The 22,358-nt window shown below is 38.2% G+C and overlaps 1 protein-coding gene across 5 annotated transcripts in view; it reads right to left on the bottom strand.

Annotated features, from left to right (window-relative positions):
• The window catches only part of LOC150087743 (exonuclease mut-7 homolog), a 146,862-nt gene that overhangs the window by 50,732 nt on the left and 73,772 nt on the right, over positions 1 to 22,358 (bottom strand). For all 5 annotated transcript variants that reach the window (XM_090370113.1, XM_090370116.1, XM_090370115.1 and 2 more), the window contains 2 exons: positions 13,849 to 13,910; positions 1,319 to 1,455 (listed from right to left, as the gene is read on the bottom strand). In XM_090370113.1, coding sequence (XP_090226239.1) covers positions 1,319 to 1,455; positions 13,849 to 13,910 — 199 coding nt within the window. The remainder of the gene's footprint in view (positions 1 to 1,318; positions 1,456 to 13,848; positions 13,911 to 22,358) is intronic.

The following is a 22,358-nucleotide window of genomic DNA, read 5'->3' as shown; positions in this document are numbered from 1 at the left end:
TGGTCTGTGCTTGTTAACAGGAGAGACTTATTCTACAGGGATGGGATACACTTAAATAGAAAGGGTGCATGAATATTTGCTGATGCTATCGAGGCAGAGTTAGGTGGGTCGGAAAACTGCTAGCTTGGGGGGATATATGGACTAATAGATTAACAGTAGCTGCTGGCAGAGGTAAAAGTGATTCTTGCACTACTTCTATTGAAATGCAATTGAGCAGCAGCCTGGAAAGCAAGGCAATGGGGATTTCCAGGACTGCTGGAAGTCATAGTGGAACAAGTAAATACATGGACTGTGTTAGGATAACTAAGAGTAGAAACAGGTGCATGTATACTTGCATGTACACCAATGCTAGGAGTATAGTTAACAAATTAGATGAGCTTGAAGTGCTAGTCAAGACATCAAAGGCAAATACTGTTGGGATATCAGAGACTTGGTGTCACACAGACATAAGCGCCGCAGCAAACTGAAGTAGACTGCTTATCAAAACTAAAGAGCTGAAATGGACTTGGGCAGGAGACATAGCTCGAAGACATGATAACTGATGGACTAAGAAAATAACAGAATGGTATCCAAGAGGAGCTAAAAGAAAATCTGGAAGACAACAACGGAAATGAAATGGACAAATAAAATTCAAGAGTTCATTGTCAATAAATGGATGGCCATTGCACAAAACAGAAGGAAATAGGCAGACATGTAGCAAGGAGGGACTCATAGTGTCCTATTGATTTATCAGTCATTTACTTTTGGAGATAGGGAAATCATAATTACGCCATACAATACAATACAACTGTGAGACTGAACTTTGAGTACTGTATCTGAGAATGGGGGGGGGGCGCATACCTAAAAAAAAAAAGTGCTCAGCCATAGAACTTCTTAAAAGGATTCAAAGAATAACATACCTGGTGAGGTACAAAAGAGCACCCATATGAGAAAAGATTAAATATGTGGACTACGGAGCTTGGTTACTAGCTCTGTAGTTACCAAGGTAAGGTAATTAAGACACTATAACCAGAGGCCATTAATTTTAAACTAAGGGAACGAATTGGAAAACTGGACTGTAGAAAGTTTTCCTTTAGCCTGCAAGTTGTTAATCAGTGGAATAAATTACCTCCATTGGTAGTTGTAGCAGATAGTTTGGGGAAATTCAGAGGCCTGTTGGATCACTGCCTGTGAGAAGAGGGGGAAATGCATACAGTAGCGATATTTTATTTCGTTTTGGCTGGTGCAGCAAAATCCTCTGGCTTTCTTTGTATCATACGGTCAATCTTAATATTAAATAATTCCAAATAGTGATATTATAGAACATTAAACAACTTACCTAGTTTCAATATCCCAGGATTACAGAAAATTTCACTAGACAGGTAATTCCAGTGTGATTCTGGAAGAGTTTCATACAGGGCTATACAATCCAAAATATAAACAGAGTCCCATACAGCTAACTGGAGTAAGGAAAGTCTGCAATGCACACATCATTAATCAATATTAATCAATCTGTATTAAAATTGTAATCTTTTACTGTAAAAGAGTTAGTATTGTAAATTTATTTGCCTCCTAGTAAATCATGATAACACAGTTAAAAAAAGAATTCTAGATGAAAAAAGGTCTAGCTAAGCAAAGCTTCTTTGCTGTTGAATCCTCCTATAACAACAAGTGAAAGGGCATTAATTCTAGAAAAATAAATTATTGTAAAATTAATATACAGTGGATAAATTCCTCTTATCAAATCTTATACAGGTCGACCATCACTAATCCGGCAGCGCTGGGACCTGTGGGGTGCTGGATTAGTGAATTTGCCGGGTCACCGGTGGTTATTTTAGCACATACATTTTATCCAACAGCTAACTACCTTCTTCTACCTTTAACACGTTGATTGCCAAGCTAGTTTAAGAAAAAAATTCCCCAGGGGCCAAAAAATATTTAGGAAATAATTTGATTAGTAATTCTAAAATAAATATTGTAATGTCAGTGTTGTCGTTTTTTCGCTTAAAATATATATATAAAAAGTATTTTTTTATGTTGCATATGTGGCCAAAATGGCCACATATGTTGGTTATTTTATTTCTTGAGAAGCCATGTCAGCCACATACGTGTGACGCTATTACAGCATACATATGAAGTTCATTTGTGATTAATTTATTGCATGCACAGTGAGTGCTGCAATAAAACTAATTATGATAAAATAAACTCTCAAAAATCGCAAACATAGTAGTATAACATTATTTTGTGATTTTCTGATTAACTTGGTGTATTTATTCTTTACTCGGCCTTGTAATTGCATAAAAGTATCGGTAAAGGTTTCCACGTGTTTCAACTCTGCTACCGTTCATAATTTTCCCGCCATTGTGATATTTAACATAATTAATAACATAACATAATTAATTATAATTAATTAATAAATTAATAGAATCATGACTCAGACCAGAGCAGCAAAGCAAAAGGCTCAAGCTAATGGAAGCGCTGTGGCTCAGAGCAGAACTGAGGGGGGCAGTTGTCCTCTGACTCACAGCCTTATAAAATGCACTGTTTGCTTGATGTTTGCAGAGCAATCGGGTACGGGACATGATACTGCCAAGGGGGATGTCTTTGTGTGTGCGCGATGCAAGGAGTGTATCGATATCAGGCAACAACTCGGTGTTCTTGTGGGCCTATATGAGAGCTTGAAGGACAGGGTGGATGCCCTCGAAGAAACTAAATTGAGGGGCCCATCAAGCTCTCAGCTGCCCACATCAATGCCAGAGCTTGCACTTGGGCATCGCGTGACACAGAGACAACCCCCAAGGCAGAATGCGCTGGTCCCGAAGGAACTAGTAGTTGTTGGTGACTCTATTGTCAGGGAAACGGGGAACATGCTTTGTAAAAAAGATAGGTGGAACAGGACCAGGGTATGTCTGCCAGGGGCAAAGGTTGATGACGTTGTAGAGCGAATATCATCTTTTAAGGGCTCAAAAGGTGATATAGTTGTACACGTTGGCACTAATAATATTAAGAGTAGGAGACCGGCAGAATTACTTAACAAGTACAGGTCCCTCTTGAACAAAAGCCGAGAATTAGGGTTGAATTTGAAAGTGTCTGCAATTCTGCCCAGACACGATAGGAGGGAGTATATGATGAGAGCCTTGTCGATCAATTCGGCCCTGGAAAGATTGTGCAAGGCTCAAGGGGTAGAATTTTTTTCAGCCTGGACTGTACTTGTTAACAGGAGAGATTGCTTCTACAGGGATGGGATACACTTAAATAGAAAGGGTGCAAGAATATTTGCTGATGCTATTGAGGCAGTGTTAGGTGGGTCGGAAAACTGCTAGCTTGGGGGGAGACAAAGACCAATAGATTGACAGTAGCCACTGGCAGAGGTGAAAGAGATTCTTGCACTGCTTCTATTAGAATGAGCAGAAGCCTGAAAAACAAGATGCATGGTATTTCAGAGACTGCTGGGAGCCATTGCGGTACAAGTAAACACATGGGTTGTGTTAGGGTAGCTAAGAATAGAAACAGGTGCAGGTATACTTGCGTGTACACCAATGCTAGGAGTTTAGTAAATAAATTTGATGAATTTGAGGTATTGCTCAAAACATCAAAGGCAGATATTGTTGGGATATCAGAGACGTGGAGTCACACAGATATAAGGGATGCAGAACTGCAATTTGGGGAGTACAACGTCTACAGAAAGGATAGACAGGATAGGAAGGGGGAGGGGTTAGGCTATTAGTTAAGAAACACATAAAAACCAAGGAAGTGAAGCCAGTTGACATCGCTGGACAGTGCAGTGTTGAGTCAGTTTGGTGTGACATAAGCATTGGGAGATCAAAATTGAGAGTAGGAGTGTGCTATAGGCCTAATGACTCTGATGAGTATAATAAGGAACTGTACAGGGAAATAGAGTGGGCCAGTAAATCAGAGTCTTATAATGGGAGATTTTAATTTCCCAGATATTGACTGGAATTTGGGGGCTGGTTACTCACACACTAGCAGGGCTTTTGTGGATTTATTGGATGATTGTTTTCTACATCAGCATGTTTGGGAGGCAACTAGAGGGAGTAATACTCTTGATTTGATTATCAGCAGTGATTCTTCATGCATTAAGAATCTGCAGATAAATGAACCACTAGGTGGCAGTGATCACAGTGTGCTGAAGTGGGATTTACTCAAAGAGGTAACTACCATTAGGGGTAAAGGGAAGGGTTATTGCTTCCGTAAAGGCGACTACGATGGACTGAGACAGTATTTAAATTCTATACAGTGGGACCAACTGATGATGTTACCAACAGCAAATTCAAAATGGGAAGCATTCAAAGAACTTATCTTGGAAGCTACTAGGCTTTACATACCAACTAAGAAATATTGTTCAAGGTTTAGGCGAAAATGGATGTCAGATGAACTAATGAGGCATATGGCAGAGAAGAAAAATGCATGGGATACTTACAAATTAACACATGACACAGAAGCCTATGATAGATACAAGTTGATATGCAACCAAGTTACAAAGGAGGTTAGGCAGGCGAAGGCAGATTACGAGAAATCCTTGGCAAGGGATGCAAAGAAAAACAGCAAAGAGTTCTTTACTTATGTAAACTCTAGAAGGAAGGGGATGAATCAGATTGGTCCACTTGATATTGATGGGTCAACTGTTGATGATCCTGCTCAGGTAGCTAACAAACTAAATGAATATTTTGCATCGACATTCACACATGAGGAGTTATTCAGCAAGGGGAATGCCAGAGGTGTATTCAACTCTAGCAGTAAGCTACAGAATCTTGAAATAACTGGGAGTAAAGTGGAGGAGAAACTGTTGAAGATAAACACAAGAAAGGCACCCGGGGTGGATGGGATCTATCCAGTTATATTAAAGGAGGCAGCAAAGGAAGTAAGCAAACCCTTAGCCATAATTATGAGAGCTTCCTTGGACTCAGGGGAGGTACCCATAGACTGGAAATGTGCAAATGTGACCCCAATTCACAAAGGAGGATGAAAGGCTGACACAAGTAATTATAGACCTGTGAGTTTAACTTCTGTTCCAGGAAAATTAATGGAGGCACTGGTTAAAGAAGCACTGCAGGATCATTTAGACAAGACTTCAGTTATAGCTCAGACACAGCATGGTTTTGTTAAGGGGAAGTCTTGCCTGACCAACTTGATTGGATACTATGATGCAGTCACAAAAGAACTGGATGCAGGGAATAACTTTGATATTATATACTTGGATCTTAGAAAGGCTTTTGATACTGTTGCACATGGAAGATTGCTACACAAATTGGAGCAGTGTGACATTGGAGGCAAATTGCTGCTATGGATAAAGGGGTGGTTGAGGGGGAGAAGACAGAGAGTGGTAATCAATGGACACTGCTCATCGTGGACTAATGTTATTAGTGGAGTCCCTCAGGGCTCAGTGTTGGGTCCATTATTGTTTTCTGTATTTATAAATGATATTGATGATGGTATATCAAGCTTAATGTCCAAGTTTGCAGATGATACAAAGGTTGGCAGGGTTGTCAAGGACACTACTGACACTATGCTGCTGCAACAGGATCTGGAAAGGTTGAGCAGATGGGCTGAGAGGCGGCAAATGAAGTTTAACATTGACAAATGTAAAGTACTACACATGGGAAACAGCAACCCCAGAGCAACGTATCAACTCTGTGGTACTACATTGACAGTGGTAGAGAATGAAAGGGACTTGGGGGTGATTGTGCAGGCAGATATGAAGTTCTCTGAGCAGTGCAGACGGGCTGCAAGAGTAGCTCATGGAGTATTTTCAATGATATACAGGAATTTTTCCAGCAGGGATAAGGAGGTGATTATTCCATTGTATAAGGCAATGGTCAGGCCACACCTAGAGTACTGTATACAGGTCTGGAGGCCTCATTTCAAGAAGGATGTAGAGCTGCTGGAACGAGTACAGAGAAGGGCAACAAGATTAGTGAATGGAACAAAGGGGTGCTCTTACGAAGAAAGGCTTAAGTTTTGCAAATTACAGTGTCTGGAGACTAGGCACCAGCGAGGTGATCTGATAGAGGTGTATAAAGCCTTGAATGGTTTAAGCATGCTCAATGCTGATGGGATTCTTCCTCTAGCTCAGAAAAATCACCTGAGAGGGCATAAATTCAAATTGAGGAAAGACAGATGTAGGATAGACGTGCGGAAATTTGCCTTTAGCCAGCGGGTGGTTGGTTGGTGGAACAGACTGCCATCCGTTGTGGTGGAGGTTGATAGCCTAAATAAGTTTAAGGTTCAGCTGGACAGGTATTTTGAACGAACAGAGGGGTGAAGTGGAAGTGGGTTTTTTTTTTTTTTTTTTTGGCTGATGCTGCATAAGCTTGCTTTCTTGCATCAAATGCCTCTACTAATGCTAATCGCAATAAGTTTGTCAGTATTGTTAGAAATTTTGTGAAAACAAGTTTGTTAGTGCGCTGTATTATCCATCATATTGCGTTGTGTTTTTTCACAAGTTTGTATAAGTGTGTTGTAAAAAAAAATCTAAAAAGGAATGGCTAAAAGAAAATTACTAAGATAAGAAGAACTGAGAGAAATTGCTAAATTTACAATTAAGCAGAGTTAAACTTCTCACAGACACTGCTGTTGAGTTTTTCAGAAGTTCAACTTTATCTGTTATGGACAATGTACGGTGTTTGTGCTTTACACCACGAGAGGCATTTCCTTTATGCACAGGAACCATGGCTGGGGCTAAATGTGAGCAGGTTATAATAAAAAATGCAGAAAAACAAGTGGGAATGGCTTGCCAGTGTTTACGAGTTCTTATCAACAGCTGATGCTGTAACCAACGCCACCAAAACAGTAGTGGCAGGTCGGTGTGCCAACCCGGGAAGTTTGAAATTACGTTCGCAGAAATTATGTCCAAATTGGGGGTGGAACCGGATTACCGGTGGCCAGATTAGTGATGGTCGACCTGTATTAAATAACTGGATGGATGATATATAGAAAAGCTTGTCTATACAATATGTATATAAACATATATTAGAAAAAAAAGAAAAAAAGTGTAAAATCCACCTGAATCTTTTTGATTTCTCTATCCTAATCTTTCTTAAAAGGTAAATTTGAGAAAAAGAAAACTCAAATGAGTTATCGAGCTAAGTGTCGATACAAAGCTGATTATATAAGCCATTTTAAATGTGTGAGGGAAAAAACAGGGAAGAAGATTTCTAAGAAAATGCTTAGCTAGATTGGGCTCTAAGGGAGACCAAGCAATTTCAGAACACTATGCACACCATTTTTGGTACAACCTGATCTTACCTAAATTTACATTGCTTATTATGACTGTTACACACCAGAATGCTATAAGTGAAGTGAGGGTGTATCAGTGTTGTATGAGGATTGAAAGTTGGGGGAACTTAGTGTTGCCAGACAAAAACACTATGTTGTATGAGGATCAGTAGATTCACTCATTTATTAAAACTCTTGCAATGCCAGGAATTTTGCATCTGATCATTGCAGTGTACTTATTCAGCTCAATTTTTTTAAATGTAAATTGTAATGGAATCCAATTTCCGCTACTGTGATGGCTATTTCATGTCTATCATGAGGCTCTGGACATGATGATTTTTTAAATGACTGGTATACAGTGAAATACCTGATTTGTCAAGATTTGTCTGTCTAGTATCGTAAGACATTAAGCTTAGTACTTGTCATGAACACGGATGGTACTGGTATATAGAATAATATGCACTATTTAGATGCACTATTTGCTTGATGTTTGCGGAGCAGTCAGGTATGGGACATGATACTGCCATGGGGGATGTCTTTGTATGTGCGCGATGCAAGGAGTGTAAGGAAATCAGGCGTCAACTCAGCATTGTTATGGGCTTATATAAGAGCTTGAAGGACAGGGTGGATGCCCTCAAAGGATTACAAGTGAGGGGCCCATCAAGCTCTCAGCTGCCCACACCAATGCCAGAGCTTGCACTTGATCATCGCGCAACACAGCGGCAGCCCCCAAGGCAGAATGCGCTGGTCCCAAAGGAACTAGTAGTTGTTGGTGACTCTATTGTCAGGGAAACGGGAAACATGCTTTCTAAAAAGGATAGGTGGAACAGGACCAGGGTATGTCTGCCAGGGGCAAAGGTTGATGACGTTGTAGAGCAGATATCATCTTTTAAGGGCACAAAAGCTGATATAGTTGTACACGTTGGCACTAATGATATTAAGAGTAGGAGACCGGCGGAATTACTTAACAAGTACAGGTCACTGATGAAAAAAAGCCGTGAATTAGGGTTGAATTTGAAAGTGTCTGCAATTCTGCCCAGACACGATAGGAGGGAGTATATGATGAGAGCCCTGTCGATCAATTCGGCACTGGAAAGATTGTGCAGGGCTCAAGAGGGTAGAATTTTTTTCAGCCTGGTCTGTACTTGTTAACAGGAGAGACTGCTTCTACAGGGATAGGATACACTTAAATAGAAAGGGTGCAAGAATGTTTGCTGATGCTATCGAGGCAGTGTTAGGAGGGTCGGAAAACTGCTAGATTGGGGGGATACAAGGACTAATAGATTAACAGTAGCCACTGGCAGAGGAGAAAGTGATTCTTGCACTGCTTCTATTGGAATGAGCAGCAGCCTGGAAAATAAGATGCAGGATATTTCAGAGACTGCTGGGAATCATTGGGGTACAAGTAAACACATGGGTTGTGTTAGGGTGGCTAAGAGGAAGAGCAGGTGCGTGTATACTTGCATGTACACCAATGCTAGGAGTCTAGTAAATAAATTTGATGAATTTGAGGTATTGCTCAAAACATCAAAGGCAGATATTGTTGGGATTTCAGAGACGTGGTGTCACACAGATATAAGGAATGCAGAACTGGAAGTTGGGGAGTACAATGTCTACAGAAAGGATAGACAGGATAGGAAGGGAGGAGGGGTTATGCTATTAGTTAAGAAACACATAAAATCCAATGAAGTGAAGCCAGTCACATCGCTGGACAGTGCAGTGTCGAGTCAGTTTGGTGTGGCATAAGCATTGGGAGATCAAAATTGAGAGTAGGAGTGTGCTATAGGCCTAATGACTCTGATGAGTATAATAAGAAACTGTACAGAGAAATAGAGTGGGCCAGTAAATCAGAGAGTCTTATTATGGGGGATTTTAATTTCCCAGATATTGACTGGAATTTGGGGGCTGGTCACTCACACACTAGCAAGGCTTTTGTGGATTTATTGGATGATTGTTTTCTACATCAGCATGTTCGGGAGGCAACTAGAGGGAGTAATACTCTTGATTTGATTATCAGTAGTGATTCTTCATGCATTAAGAATCTGCAGATAAATGAACCACTAGGTGGCAGTGATCACAGTGTTCTGAAGTGGGATTTACTCAAAGAGGTAACTACCATTAGGGGTAAAGAGAAGGGGTATTGCTTTCGTAAAGGCGACTACGGTGGACTGAGACAGTATTTAAATTCTATACAGTGGGATCAACTGATGATGTTACCAACAGCAAATTCAAAATGGAAAGCATTCAAAGAACTTATCTTGGAAGCTACTAGGCTTTACATACCAACTAAGAAATATTGTTCAAGGTTTAGGCCTAAATGGATGTATGATGAACTAATGAGGCATATGGCAGAGAAGAAAAATGCATTAGATACATACAAATTAACACGAGACACAGAAGCCTATGATAGATACAAGTTGATCTGTAACCAAGTTACAAAGGAGGTTAGGCAGGCGAAGGCAGATTACGAGAAATCCTTGGCAAAGGATGCGAAGAAAAACAGCAAAGAGTTCTTTACTTATGTAAACTCTAGAAGGAAGGGGATGAATCAGATTGGTCCACTTGATATCGATGGGTCAACTGTTGATGATCCTGCTCAGGTAGCTAACAAACTAAATGAATATTTTGAATCGACATTCACACATGAGGAGTTATTCAGCGAGGGGAATGCCAGAGGTGTATTCAACTCTGGCAGTAAGCTAGAGAACCTTGTAATAACTGAGAGTAAAGTGGAGGAGAAATTGTTGAAGATAAACACAAGAAAGGCACCTGGGGTGGATGGAATCTATCCAGTTATATTAAAGGAGGCAGCAATGGAAGTAAGCAAACCCTTAGCCATAATTATGAGAGCTTCCTTGGACTCAGGGGAGGTACCCATGGACTGGAGATGTGCAAATGTGACCCCAATTCATAAAGGAGGATCAAAGGCTGACACAAGTAATTATAGACCTGTGAGTTTAACTTCTGTTCCCGGAAAATTAATGGAGGCACTGGTTAAAGAAGCACTGCAGGATCATCTAGACAAGACTTCAGTTATAGCTTAGACACAGCATGGTTTTGTTAAGGGGAAGTCTTGCCTGACCAATTTGATTGGATACTATGATGCAGTCACAAAATAACTGGATGCAGGGAATAACTTTGATATTATATACTTGGATCTTAGAAAAGCTTTTGATACTGTTGCACATGGAAGACTGCTGCACAAATTGGAGCAGTGTGGCATTGGAGGCAAATTGCTGCTATGGATAAAGGGGTGGTTGAGGGGGAGAAGACAGAGAGTGGTAATCAATGGACACTGCTCATCGTGGACTAATGTTATTAGTGGAGTCCCTCAGGGTTCAGTATTGGGTCCTTTATTGTTTTCTGTATTTATAAATGATATTGATGATGGTATATCAAGCTTAATGTCCAAGTTTGCAGACGATACGAAGGTTGGCAGGGTTGTCAAGCACACTACTGACACTATGCTGCTGCAACAGGATCTGGAAAGGTTGAGCAGATGGGCTGAGAGGTGGCAAATGAAGTTTAACATTGACAAATGTAAAGTACTACATATGGGAAACAGCAACCCCAGAGCAACGTATCAACTCTGTGGTACTACACTGACAGTGGTAGAGAATGAAAGGGACCTGGGGGTGGTGGTGCAGGCAGATATGAAGTTCTCTGAGCAGTGCAGACGGGCTGCAAGAGTAGCTCATGGTGTATTGTCAATGATATATAGGAATTTTTCTAGCAGGGATAAGGAGGTGATTATTCCCTTGTATAAGGCAATGGTCAGGCCACACCTAGAGTACTGTATACAGGCCTGGAGACCTCATTCAAGAAGGATGTAGAGCTGCTGGAACGAGTACAGAGAAGGGCAACAAGATTAGTGAATGGAACAAAGGGGTGCTCTTACGAAGAAAGGCTTAAGTTTTGCGAATTACAGTGTCTGGAGACTAGGCAGCAGCGAGGTGATCTGATAGAGGTGTACAAAGCCTTGAATGGTTTGAGCATGCTCAATGCTGATGGGATTCTTCCTCTTGCTCAGAATAATCACCTGAGAGGGCATAAATTCAAATTGAGGAAAGACAGATGTAGGATAGATGTGCGGAAATTTGCCTTTAGCCAGCGGGTGGTTGGTAGGTGGAACAGACTTCCATCCCTTGTCGTGGAAGTTGATAGCCTAAATAAGTTTAAGGCTCGGCTGGACAGGTATTTCGAACGAACAGAGGGGTGAAGTGGAAGTGGTTATTTTTTATTTATTTATTTTACTTTAATTTTTTTGGCTGATGCTGCATAAGCTTGCTTTCTTGCATCAAATGCCTCTACTAATGCTAATGCTAAATGCTAATATGGAGAATAGGTATAAAGAATAAAAATAATATGAATATCTATGCTAGCAATATCTTTAATATATAAAATAAGAGGAATATAGGATCAAAAAGTGATCCTTGTAGTTGGAGACCCTAAGTCTCCTAGTAGCACATTAATTTTGCCCACAAAGACTCATCCTTTCTAATTTTCCAATTAATTTATGATTAATGGAGTTGGTAAATCATATGAAGTCCAGACAAAACACAATGTTTACAAAGCAAACAAAATTTGTTACAGATCTTTTGGAGAAGAAAGCAAACAGAAAAATTATTTTGTGAACAATTCTGCAGATTAAATTAACAGAAAAGGTCTTGATGGTTTTATTTTTATGTAAAATGGGAATGAGTGTTTTAGAGAAGTGAAAAAGATTCATTTACAACGTATGGATTACAATGTATATGGATTACAACATTTACAACGTATATGTGTAAATAGTTTAGCTATAGATATGATTGTGATCTAAACGATTTTTAATTCAACAAAATCCTAATGAACATTTTATCTTCAATCTTACCCAGTTACTATATGACTTAATCTAGTGGAGGTGTCAATGAAAATTTATGGCACCAGGCATATCTGTATAATTATGCTGTTTACAAATCAGTTATTTTTTATGGGGGAGGGAATGAAAGACAGTTTAAGATGGGGCAAACCTTAAAAAAATTTATATTCTGATATTACATTGGATAACAAGAGCAATAATATATATCTTCAGTAAAGCAATCTTTGTCAAAAAAAAAAATTTTAAAAACAAAATATAATAAAAAATCCTAATTAACTTTACTATTTTGTAGTAAAATTCTGGGGTAACAAAATGGACAAAATTGAAGGGAAACCAGAACTATGCATTTTTTGTATGAACACAGAGGCAAAAAGATTTTTTAGGATTATACTTTCTACAATTAAAATATAATCAACAATGAAAATCAAAACAGAACAGAACTGCATCACCGAGGAATACTAAAATTCACACTCATGTAATTTTAATGGACATTTTGATTTCTATGTATTTTATTATTTTATTTATTTTATTTTTTTTTTGCTTGCCAGGATATACCAATGTCCACTAGACTGTTAAAGAAAAAGCAAGAGCTACTTATCAGTTTAGTTCTTGTTTGTTCCTTTCTAAGGCTGTTTAATTATTTTTTTTTTTCCTGTCTGGTGACTATTCTTTATGCATTTATTTTAGAAAACCTTATCATGCCTATTGCTTTATTTTGATAAAGAAATGATTTTTCAGGTTTCTTCTGTGTTTGCTTTCCAACACTCCTGTCTCCAAATAAGTTTATATTTTGATCATATTCATATTGCCATAATAGGAAGGAGATGTAAAAGGAAATCCAAGGGGATGAGAATGACTAACTAGTATAGTAGTTGCAGAATTACTAACAAACTCATGTAAAAGAATTTCTGTAACATTATCATAGTCACTTAAGAAGGTAGATACTGTTCCAAAGTTAGTTTCTAAGGTGTCCTCAATCATTAGTTCTCAAGGTAACTAAGTTCTAGGTTTCGTTTCCTATGATTCAATTAGAAAGTGGAATGTAACAGAGGCAATTCTACTGACAGGTCTCATGGAAACAGAGAGTATAAGAGGCTTTTTTGGAACAATGTCTCCTTCAAGCACAAGTCTATTATCTCATTTGCCAATCAACACCCAATACCAGTTTGGGAACCTCAAACTTCAGCTCTACCAGCTGAACGAGAATAGCTCACATAGTCCTATAAGAAATCTCCCAGCCAATATATTTGGTAGTATACACAACAGAACTGAATCATTCATTATGACAATCATATCCTCACAGCTTTACAGTAGAAATTTAGATTGGCATATATGTGGCAAGCAGTGAGTTGTCTGACACATAGTAGTGTGCAACAATAAGGAGCATTCTGCACTGTTTTCAGCTTTATGCTATAGAAAAATATATTAAAAATTAACTGATCAAATGACTTTTGCATATTTAAATAACCATCTGTGTGTAGTTTATGAACAGTATCCATGCGCTCACTTAATATATCACACTTTCACACAGTTACAGAAAATACTAACACTAAAAGTACAGTTTAAAGTACAGAAAAGTACTAAAAGTACAGTTTATAGGTGACTCTCAAAAACACAAAAAAAAAGTAGAAAACTTAGAAAGGCTCTCAAACTCAGAAACTGGTCAGTTACCAAACTAAACAAAAATAGTATTGGAATCATCTTGGTTTTGATAAATACCACATACACAAATATGGAAGTGTGAGATATGAATAATACAGAGTAATAATACTTACCTTGGCAGCTGCAAACCAAAGGAAGGCCTCCATTCTGCATCCATTCCAACAACATCATAATTCTATCAAAATATTGTGGACGATACTTTCAGTGAAAATAAAAATATAAAGATGATACATAATCTAATATTAAGCTACAGATTAGTTTAAGGCTAAAGCCTCAGGTTACATAGGGAGTTAACCGACATACAAGTTAGTGCAATTGCATCATTTCTGTACGTAGCCAACTACTTAAGTAGTTATAAATTGGCATCATTAAGTATATCTCATACTGTCAAAGCTGAGAATAAGTAACAATAGTCTTCTCCTATGAAGTGTTACTTATTCGAGGTAGTGCAATACCATGGCAACTCGTTTGAAGGTATTCACAATACCTTAATGATGCCAATTTATAACTACTTAAATAGTTGGCTACATACAGAAATGATGCAATTGCACTAACTTGTACATCATAACTAGATCGTATGTATAGCTTAGCTTAATTGTACATCATATTAAGCTATTTAATTCAAATATATTAATAACAATGCAACACACTTCATTTAATGACTTAATGCATTACAAATGAGTACTGATCACCCTAATTGATTGTTAATCTCGCTGTTTGCTATTCATAACTGACCAACTACAAAAGGAATTGCATACACATATTTATGATATGAATGTTACTTAAATCACTATTCCCTGTAGTTGCAGGATACACTTTTAATTACTATATCAAAAACATTAGATCTCCCACTTTAAACAAAATCTATATTCAATAGACCGAAGACAAAACATACCATGACATCAGCAGCTGTAGTGAAAACATTCCTCCCAAATATCAGCTAGCATCACACGACTAAATGGCATCAGGATTGCTGAGTAAAACTTTACTAAATCAATACTGGAAAACTTGAGTTTTCATTTCTGATTTAGCAAGGTTTCATTTCAAAGTCAGCTGCCGGTTTCGACTGGGAGAATGTGGTTTGTAAGTTTTGTAGTTCTAATCACTTAAAATATTTGTTAAGTTTTAACCTGAAGTCATAATTTCAACCCTACAAGGCTGGCTAATTAGAAATTTCTCTGTCACACATACATACATATTTTGCTCAACCAAAAGAACAAAGAGAAACTAGCAAAACAAATGTCAGTTGTTTTGTGAGTAACATACAACCATGTACCACCAATGGATACACACTGAGGAATCCACATTGGCATTCATTGATCAGATGGAATGTTGAGAGAGTTTGAGTTGGTAGTTGGATTTCTCCATTACTTTGGAAAGAGTAGAGGTAAGTGCAATAGTAATAGCATTCAACATAAACTGGTGTTCAAAGAAAGTGCATGACCTAGGGATTTCACATTTCTAACCCTTTTTTGCGACGGTATGTTACATTAATGACTAGCATCACAAATAGAAATATAAACAAAAGATATTTATTAATAGTTAAGGCAAAGCTAAGTAATATTTGACAGGTACTCTCAAAATATTCCAAAATGAGCATTTGCAACTTTTATACAACAGTTTTGGTAAACACAACAATTATGAAACTGAAATGTTATCAGAATTTGCTTCAGTTTATCATTTTAAATAGAAAACAAAATGAAAAGTTCCCCAGGTGCAAACTAATATTTAGTTGAACCGCCTCTGGCCCTGATGACAGCAGCACACCGTCGAGGCATTGACAAGATCAATTTCTGAAGATAATCAACTGATAGTTTGTGGTTCCAAACATGAATTATGGCTTCCTGAAGTTCACGAAGGGTCTTTGGTTTCTTTCTGGAAACTGCAGATTCCACACGATGCCAACAGTTCTCTATAGGATTCAGGTCCAGGCTGTTTCCTCTCCAGCTAAGAGTTGTAATGGACCGTTCTTCCAACCATTTTTTCACCTGTAACAAATGTAAACACATTACTGTCGAACCTCTAATGCAGAAATGAAGCTAAAGTAACTACAGAAGTGCCTACTTACACTTTTTGCCCGATGACAAGGTGCAGAGTCGTCCTGAAAGATGCAGTTACTTGGCAGGTTGAAATGGTGTCTAATGTTTGGCAGCAATTTGCCTCCCAATATAGCCAGGTATCCATTTTTTTTTTTTTTTTTTGGTAGTTGTTGGCGCATAGGCTTCTGTGGCCATAATGCACCTCCCAAGGTTTTTGCAGTACTTTGATCCAAGCCCGAGGCAGGAATCGAACCCGCGACCTTTGGGTTGCCAGGCAAGGTATCCATTGGCATTTATGGAACCTTTTATAAACTGCAAGTGACCTACTCCGCGATACGAAATGTACCCCCATATCATTTGGCTGGTAGGGTTTTTTTTTTTTTTTTTTTTTAAGGAGCATTAGCAACTAAGGCCATACTGCTCCGGGAATATGCGGTGGTCATTCCCTGACCTTTCCGCATCCTCCGTATTTGGTGGGCACGGGCTCGAACCCCGGTCTAATCAAGAAGCGTGTGCTACGCACTGCTGCTCCTGCCCACCTGGCTACGGAGGCACTGGCTGGTAGGGAATATCACTGTAGACACCATACAGTCTGGATGGTATTCTTCACCACATCTATGGCAAGTCGTTTGTCTGCCATCAGAGCCATGCAAGTTGAATTTCTTCTCATCCGAGAAAATAACTGACTTCCACTGCTCTGGGGTCCATTTGACATAATCCTTACACCAAATTAATCAGGTCTTTTTTAATTTTTTGTGTGAGGAGGGGCTTCTTAGGATGACAGGCTACAAGTCCATTTTTGAAGAGGCATCTTCTGACTGTTACTGTACTTGCTGCCCAGCCACTCCTGTATGTTCTTCCCATTCTCTTTTCAGCTCAGACAAAGAAGCTTTATGGTTTTAAAGTTTTTATGGTTAAGGCATAAGTGCTTCAAAATGCAGTCCTGTTTTGGCGTAGAGACTCATTTGCATCCGGTTCCTTTTTTCCTATCAGCAGAACCAGTATTCTTGAGTTTGGAAAGAAATCTACTCATTGTCGACTGATTACAAGACACTCTATAAGCAATATGATGGAAAGAATATCCTTCCTCAAGTAAAGCAACAATAGCACTCTTTCTTCGTGGCATCAACTGCACATAACTTGCCATCCTGACACAAGCAAGGAATGACTGCAACTCTTGCAGAGCGTGCTTATATAGATGAAAGTAACAGCTGATGCAATATTACGCCACTACCTATGCGTGTCAATCTTATTTGATGTAATCTGTAAGAAATATTGCCATATACTTACGTTATTCGGGCGACAATTACAATTTTAAGGGGTGATGCACTTTCTTTGAACACCAGTGTATAGTGCAATGAAGACACGGGCTTCTGCTGTACTGCAAAAAAAAAAAAAAAAAACCACATAGAAAAGAAAATACAAATTATATACTTTCCTCCTCACACAGGTAAGTATCCAGTTGACCTTTGAATTTGTTCAAACTGTCAGCCTCAACTACCTGCTGGGGCAACTTGTTCCAGCTTGTTCAACGACTCGCTGGCTACAAGAAAACTTCCTACAATCCAATCTAACCTCCAAAGTCCAATAAATTGAATTTATGACTTCCTAGTTCTGGAATTCTTTAGAACAGAGAGAATTACACCTTCATTCATTTTACTAATCCCTCTCAAAGCTTTATAAACCTCAATCAGGTGAGCTCTGATGTGCCTGGTTGCCAAGCTCTGTAGACCACATAAATTGAGTCTTTCCTCATACAATCGTCCTTCTGCTGATCTCACCATTCAAATTGCCCATCTTTGGACCCCTTCAAGAAGCACAATGTCTTTTTTTCAGATGAGATCTTTGGAATACTTGAACATAGTATTCCAAAATGTGGTTGTACAATTGTCTTATACAGTGGGATTATGACCTTATCTCTACAGGATAGCGGTCAATAAATCATTGACTGGACACCATGGGCTTTCCTGGCTGCCTGTTTACACTGTTCAGAAAACTTCATATCTGCCCGTATTGTAACTCCCAGATCCTCCACTGTTTTTAATTAATTCAATCCTACCAAGTGTATAATTTATTTGTTGGTTGCTGTTCCCCAAGTGTAAAACCTTGCATTTAGCAGCATTAAAACATAGCTGCCATTTCTCTGATCATCTATGAAGTCTGTTCAAGTTATCAAGTTATCCAAACAGAGCGCTGTTTGGCATTGATCATTAACAACTCTGCCAATCTTTGTCACCACGACTTCTATCCCTTCGTCGATGTCATTTATGAAAATGAGAAATAACAGTGGTCCAAGAACTGATCCTTGAGGGACCCGGACCCCACTCCCAAATGTTACACCAATCTGAAGAATATCCATTAATCACAACCCTCTGGCCTCTACAGCCACCCAGCAATCTATCTTAGAATCTTACCAGTAATCCCAACCTGTTCAAACTTATACAGTAACCTCTCATGAGGGACCCAGTCAAATGCTTTGCTAAAATCCAAATAAACTATATCGAAATTATTCCCTAAATCCAGCTCATGTGTTAGTGTCAAAATACCCTACTAAGTTAGTTAAGCATGATTTACCCTTAACAAAGCCATGTTGTGTATCCTTCAGAATGCCATACCTATCTAATGCCCCTGAATTCTAAATCAATCACTGCCTCTAAGGTATTTCCTACCACCGAAGTCAAACTAACTGGTTTGTAGTTACCAACTTCACTCCTAGAACTTCTTTTATGTATTGGTGATACACTGGCATGTCTCCAATCCAAAGATGCCCTTATAAGTAAACTAAATGGTTCAATATATTCTCTCGCATTCTCCCTCAAAACTACAGGGTATATGCCATCAACTCCGAAACCTTACTTGCCTTTATGCTCAAAAGTTTTCTAATAAGCAATCATCTGTAATTATGATATCAGTAATTTCATGTGGTTCAGCCTCTTCTCAGCACGAAGGGATTTTCATCAGTAAAGACAGATTCAAAGTACATGTTCAATTCATCTGCAACATCAGCTGGGTTATCTAAAATTTTCCCACACCCAGTGCACAAGGGTCCAATCGATTCATTTTTTTCTTCCTTGTATTCACATACATGAATTGGACAATAAATGGAAAGCAGGAGCAAATTTCTATGTGGAAGAAGAAAATGACAGTGTAACAAGAATGTGTATAATGGCAAAACAGACCAGGAGCAAGCTCAGAAATGAAGGTTTAGAGGAGCTTTCCTTGGCATCAAGGTTGTACAGAACTCTTCTAAAATCCTTCTGTCAGAAGACCACAGGAGATGATGAATGAAGTGTATTTGGTATGGTAGGAGTAATTCAGTATGAGCATTGATACAATAATTAGAATAAAACTAGGATGCTAGTAAGCTGTGTTATTTTCAATTGTAAGACTGATAGAACCACTATGTTATGTTTACAAAGAGAACCTACAGTGCAAAAAACAACTTTAAAGTAGCTTAATCACTCATTTGTTGTCAAGAACAAAACTAGCAGAGCCATTTTGTGAGGGAACCACACTTTTTGAGATTGAGATTTTTGCTGAACCACAGGCATTTCCATAGCCGGAAATGCTTGTGGTTCAGCAAAAATCTCAAAAACAGCTTATCTGACAAAACACTTCAGATTCACTATAGTCATCTTAATTGCTGCTTTGGCTTGACATCACTCAAAGTTTCTGAATCTTGCTGAGTTACATAATTTTTAAAAAATCTACAGCAGGCTGTAAGCTTTGTATACAGTTTTAGTTAGAGTTCGGAGAAGCATCAACACAATACTGCAATTCAGGAGAGAGAGAGAGAGAGAGAAAGAGAGAGAGAGGGTAGAAGTGTTAAAGAAACTCTTTACAAGGCAAATGTTGACTGTTTGACATTACAGAGCAAAAAAAAAAAAAATGTTCTGTGCTGCTGGTGATGGCTGTTAGAAAAAATGAAAAACAGAACATTGAAAGAAATAAAAAGGTAATTATTTGGATTATGCACTCATGCAGTGGCATATTAGTGTTTAACTGATTAAAGCTAACATTTCTAGTAAATTGTTGGTTGAGTGCTGAATTTTTTTTTTTTTTTTTTTTTGTTTTCATGTTGACTACCCACATAATAGCAAAAAGTGAAACTCTTTAAATACAGTACAGCATATTTTTTTTATTTTCTTAAATTGCAAAATAATGGTAAAGGGAGAACACAAGAAAACTTTTATTGTCACTCAAAACTAAGCTTCGCGGGTGATTCCCCAATGAAGCCTAGAAGACTGATTTCTGTGGACTATTATGATTATGTACAATTCCTCAAATTGATTTATTTCTGATGTCTGTAGCACATATTTCATTTCATATTTTACTTTAATACTTTTCTTTTCTAGACATCTTGAAGCAAAATGGTAGGAATAAAATATTTTGGCTCGGTATTTCTCAATACTTCTCAATATTCAGAAATACTGAGAAATAAGATGCTAATACAAAGTGAGCACTTTTTTAGTGAACCAATGTAAATACTTTATAATTACTCATAACAGATAACAGCTATGTATTCAGAATTGGGCACAAAATCTCCTGAGGTACCAAGAAAACATATGTCAATCTGGCATTGATCTGACTTTTCCTTATCAAGTGATATCCAACCATTTAGAACATACTTCCATTTATACATAGAGATAATTCAAAATTTTATTAAAAAGAAAGAAAGAAACAGAATTCTTAATCAGACTGATTTGAATTCTGATCTTTCATAAAGATCTAAATATAAAATTTCATGAAAATCCATCCACTGGTGATGGGAATTTCATTCTTACATGCACACTTTATGTACATATGAATGCACCCAATGAACCATAAACAGTGGCATGCCTGTCAACATATTTTTTCTTCGCTGTGATTGCAGGTTTTATTGACATCAATGCAAATTTCAAAATGCCTCTGAAAGGCACACATGACCTTGATGGGGGTTTGGACAGAAAACCATACTGAACATTTCTAGAAGGTACTAGGTTATTTTACACTAAACATGATTTGGGTGGTTAAAAGTTAGTGAAAATAAATACGAAATTTATCATAAAAAGTATTAGTAATAGCAAATGATGCAAGAGAGTAAGCTTATATAGCATCAGCCAAAAAAAAAAAAAAAAAAAAAAACCCCTTCCCATATCACTGCTGACGAGGCTACTAGAGACGGTCGTTTTCAAAGCCGCTAAGTGGATTTTTCTTATTTATTGATTTGAAATTATTGTTTTTCTAAAACTTTTGATTTAAATTTAGTAGTATAACATTATTTTGTGATTTTCTGATTAATTTGATGTATTTATTCTTTACTCGGCCTTGTAATTGCATAAAAGTATCGGTAAAGGTTTCCACGTGTTTCAACTCCGCTAACCGTTCGTAATTTTCCTGCCTTTGTGATACGATATACCGTACTAGATAGCGTTAGTTGAACTTCGTTAGCAGTTAAATTGTACGTTTAAATAAATACATATAACGACTTAGATTACAAACGTAATATAATTAATTTTATTTAACATAATTAATTATACATATAACCACTTAGGTTACGTAACATAAATAATTAGTAAAAACAAATAATTAATACATAACTTGATACGAAAGTTATATAAAGGGATTTCGCAGATAACACTCGTTACTGAAACGTAAATATTTCGTAGATAACACTCGTTACTGAAACGTAAATATTCCGTAGATAACACTCGTTACTGAAAAATAAATATAGCGTTATAACTGTGTTTGGATACAAGTTTAGGATTTAATTTTGTACAGAAATTGAAATTTTATTGAAAGTAAATCTAAATCATGACTCAAACCAGAGCAGCAAAGCAAAGGGCTCAAGCTAATGGGAATGCTGTGACCCAGGGGAGAACTGAGGGGGGCAGTTGTCCTCTGAATCACAGCCTTGTAAGATGCACTATTTGCTTGATGTTTGTGGAGCAGTCAAGTATGGGACATGATACTGCCATGGGGGATGTCTTTGTGTGTGTGCGATGCAAGGAGTGTAAGGAGATAAGGCGACAACTCAGCGTTGTTATGGGCCTATATGAGAGCTTGAAGGATAGGGTAGATGCCCTCGAAGGATTACAAGTGAGGGGCCCATCAAGCTCTCAGCTGCCCACACCAATGCCAGAGCTTGCACTTGGTCATCGCGGAACACAGCGGCAACCCCCAAGGCAGAATGCGCTGGTCCCAAAGGAACTAGTAGTTGTTGGTGACTCTATTGTCAGGGAAACGGGAAACATGCTTTGTAAAAAGGATAGGTGGAATAGGACCAGGGTATGTCTGCCAGGGGCAAAAGTTGATGACGTTGTAGAGCGGATATCATCTTTTAAGGGCACAAAAGGTGATATAGTTGTACACGTTGGCACTAATGACATTAAGAGTAGGAGACCGGCGGAATTACTTGACAAGTACAGGTCACTGATGAAAAAAAGCCGTGAATTAGGGTTGAAATTGAAAGTGTCTGCAATTCTGCCCAGACACGATAGGAGGGAGTATATGATGAGAGCCCTGTCAATCAATTCGGCCCTGGAAAGATTGTGCAGGGCTCAAGGGGTAGAATTTTTTTCAGCCTGGACTGTACTTGTTAACAG

The sequence above is a fragment of the Mastigoproctus giganteus genome, chromosome 3, assembly GCF_048544385.1.
Source record: "Mastigoproctus giganteus isolate SK-2022 chromosome 3, ASM4854438v1, whole genome shotgun sequence".
NCBI lineage: Eukaryota > Metazoa > Arthropoda > Arachnida > Uropygi > Thelyphonidae > Mastigoproctus > Mastigoproctus giganteus.
This window is presented reverse-complemented; position numbering and strand designations above follow the sequence as displayed.